This window comes from Micropterus dolomieu, linkage group LG18 (genome assembly GCF_021292245.1).
Source record: "Micropterus dolomieu isolate WLL.071019.BEF.003 ecotype Adirondacks linkage group LG18, ASM2129224v1, whole genome shotgun sequence".
Taxonomy (NCBI): Eukaryota; Metazoa; Chordata; class Actinopteri; order Centrarchiformes; family Centrarchidae; genus Micropterus; species Micropterus dolomieu.
Window position 1 is genome coordinate 516,994 of NC_060167.1, and position 1,966 is coordinate 518,959.

General features: G+C 46.8%; 1 protein-coding gene across 2 annotated transcripts in view; it reads left to right on the forward strand.

Annotated features, from left to right (window-relative positions):
* Positions 1-1,966, forward strand: part of pik3c2b (phosphatidylinositol-4-phosphate 3-kinase, catalytic subunit type 2 beta) — a 55,790-nt gene that overhangs the window by 43,470 nt on the left and 10,354 nt on the right. For both annotated transcript variants that reach the window (XM_046075762.1, XM_046075760.1), the window contains exons 29-30: positions 628-752; positions 831-948. In XM_046075762.1, coding sequence (XP_045931718.1) covers positions 628-752; positions 831-948 — 243 coding nt within the window. The remainder of the gene's footprint in view (positions 1-627; positions 753-830; positions 949-1,966) is intronic.

A 1,966-nucleotide genomic window follows, 5' to 3' on the forward strand; every position in this document is an offset into this window, starting at 1 on the left:
AAAGATGATGAGACGGGACGGGTAGTTAAAGATGATGAGACGGGACGGGTAGTTAAAGATGATGAGACGGGACGGGTAGTTAAAGATGATGAGACGGGTAGTTAAAGATGATGAGACGGGACGGGTAGTTAAAGATGATGAGACGGGACGGGTAGTTAAAGATGATGAGACGGGACGGGTAGTTAAAGATGATGAGACGGGACGGGTAGTTAAAGATGATGAGACGGGACGGGTAGTTAAAGATGATGGGACGGGTAGTTAAAGATGATGGGACGGGTAGTTAAAGATGATGGGACGGGTAGTTAAAGATGATGAGACGGGTAGTTAAAGATGATGAGACGGCACGGGTAGTTAAAGATGATGAGACGGGTAGTTAAAGATGATGAGACGGGTAGTTAAAGATGAGACGGGACGGGTAGTTAAAGATGAGACGAGACGGGTAGTTAAAGATGAGACGGGCTGATGTGTCTGATATTTGTTAAGTGGTTCAGACCTCAGTGAGCTGAAGGAACTTGTTCAGTTTCTGGGTTTGAGGGTTTTTATGTGTCTGTCTGTGATGAGTGTGTTAAATCTTCAAACTGCTGTCGAAGGACGTGGCGTTAGCGTTCAGGTGTGTTTGTGTTTCAGGCCTTTGTCGTGAAGGTGGAGCGTGAAGGTCAGCAGGAGGCGCTGCTGGTTCAGAGGACGTTTGAAGAGTTTCATGAACTTCACAGCAAGCTGAGACTCATCTTCCCCTCGTCAAAACTACCCAGGTACACACACACTAATACTCACTATCTCACACACTCAGTTTTGGTGGTCAATGTTTCTCCTCTTTGCTCCGCCCACAGTTTCCCGAGCCGTTTTGTGATTGGCCGTTCCCGTGGCGAGGCGACAGCTGATAGGAGGAAAGACGAGCTGAACGGTTACGTGTGGCACCTGGTCCACTCCGCCCCAGAGGTCGCCCAGGTGATGAATACGTGTGGACGACGGAGAGGATTTTTTGATTCTCCCGTCACATGTTGTCTTTGTGTGTGCGTCCCTCTGGCTGAAGACGCCGCCTCCTCCCTCCGGTCTCTTGTGTTTACTGTGTTTGAAGTGTGACAGTAGAGGCGTAGTGGAGTTCAGTAGTTTGTGTTGCACAGCAGACACGCTGTAAGGTCGACCTAACGTGTGCTCCAGGACACTGTGCCAGGACTGAAAGCTGTCTTCTGTTTACTTTTCTGTCTTTAGAGAGCGCCACTCTACTTCTCTGACTGTCTCTCGTCTCCCTGTGTCACACAGACAGCCTGTGTTCATCTCAGTCCAGGCGCAATGCACACATTTGATTGGTAGCTCGTAACGTTATTGGCTGTCCTTATTAGCTAGGCTCCTTACATGCTGGCTAATAACTTTTTTTAAGCTGGGTCTCCAACATTGACAGATTTGTGCAGCGGTGTTCATGAGAGAGAGAGAGAGAGACGAGCGAGAGGCAATTTCTGCAATCAAACACGATTTTAAAGGCGGCCTGGTAAAAAAAAAATTGAAAATCAATAATTGGCGGTCAGCGTTGATATTGTGGCGAGCCGCCACAAATAAATGAACGTATGGGAAACACTGTAGCTTCATGTGAGATGATTCTGGGCCACAAAACCAGCAGTGTACAGGCCATAAAAGATGCACCAGTGAAAAGAGAAACACTGTTGTCTCCGAATCAGAAGATGCTTTATTGCCAAGTAGTGTTTTACACATACGAGGAATTTGCTGTGGTGATAAGGTGCTACACGTAGACAAACATACAGTCGACATAAATAAATGTAATTCAATTTTATTTATATAGCGCCAAATCACAACAACAGTTATCTCACAGCGCCTCATAAAGAGCAGGTCTAGACCGAACTCTATGATGCTATTTACAGAAGCCCAACAGTTCCCACCAAGAGCAGCACTAGGAGACAGAGGCAAGGAAAAACTTCCTTTAAGAGGCAGAAACCTCGAGCAGAACCAT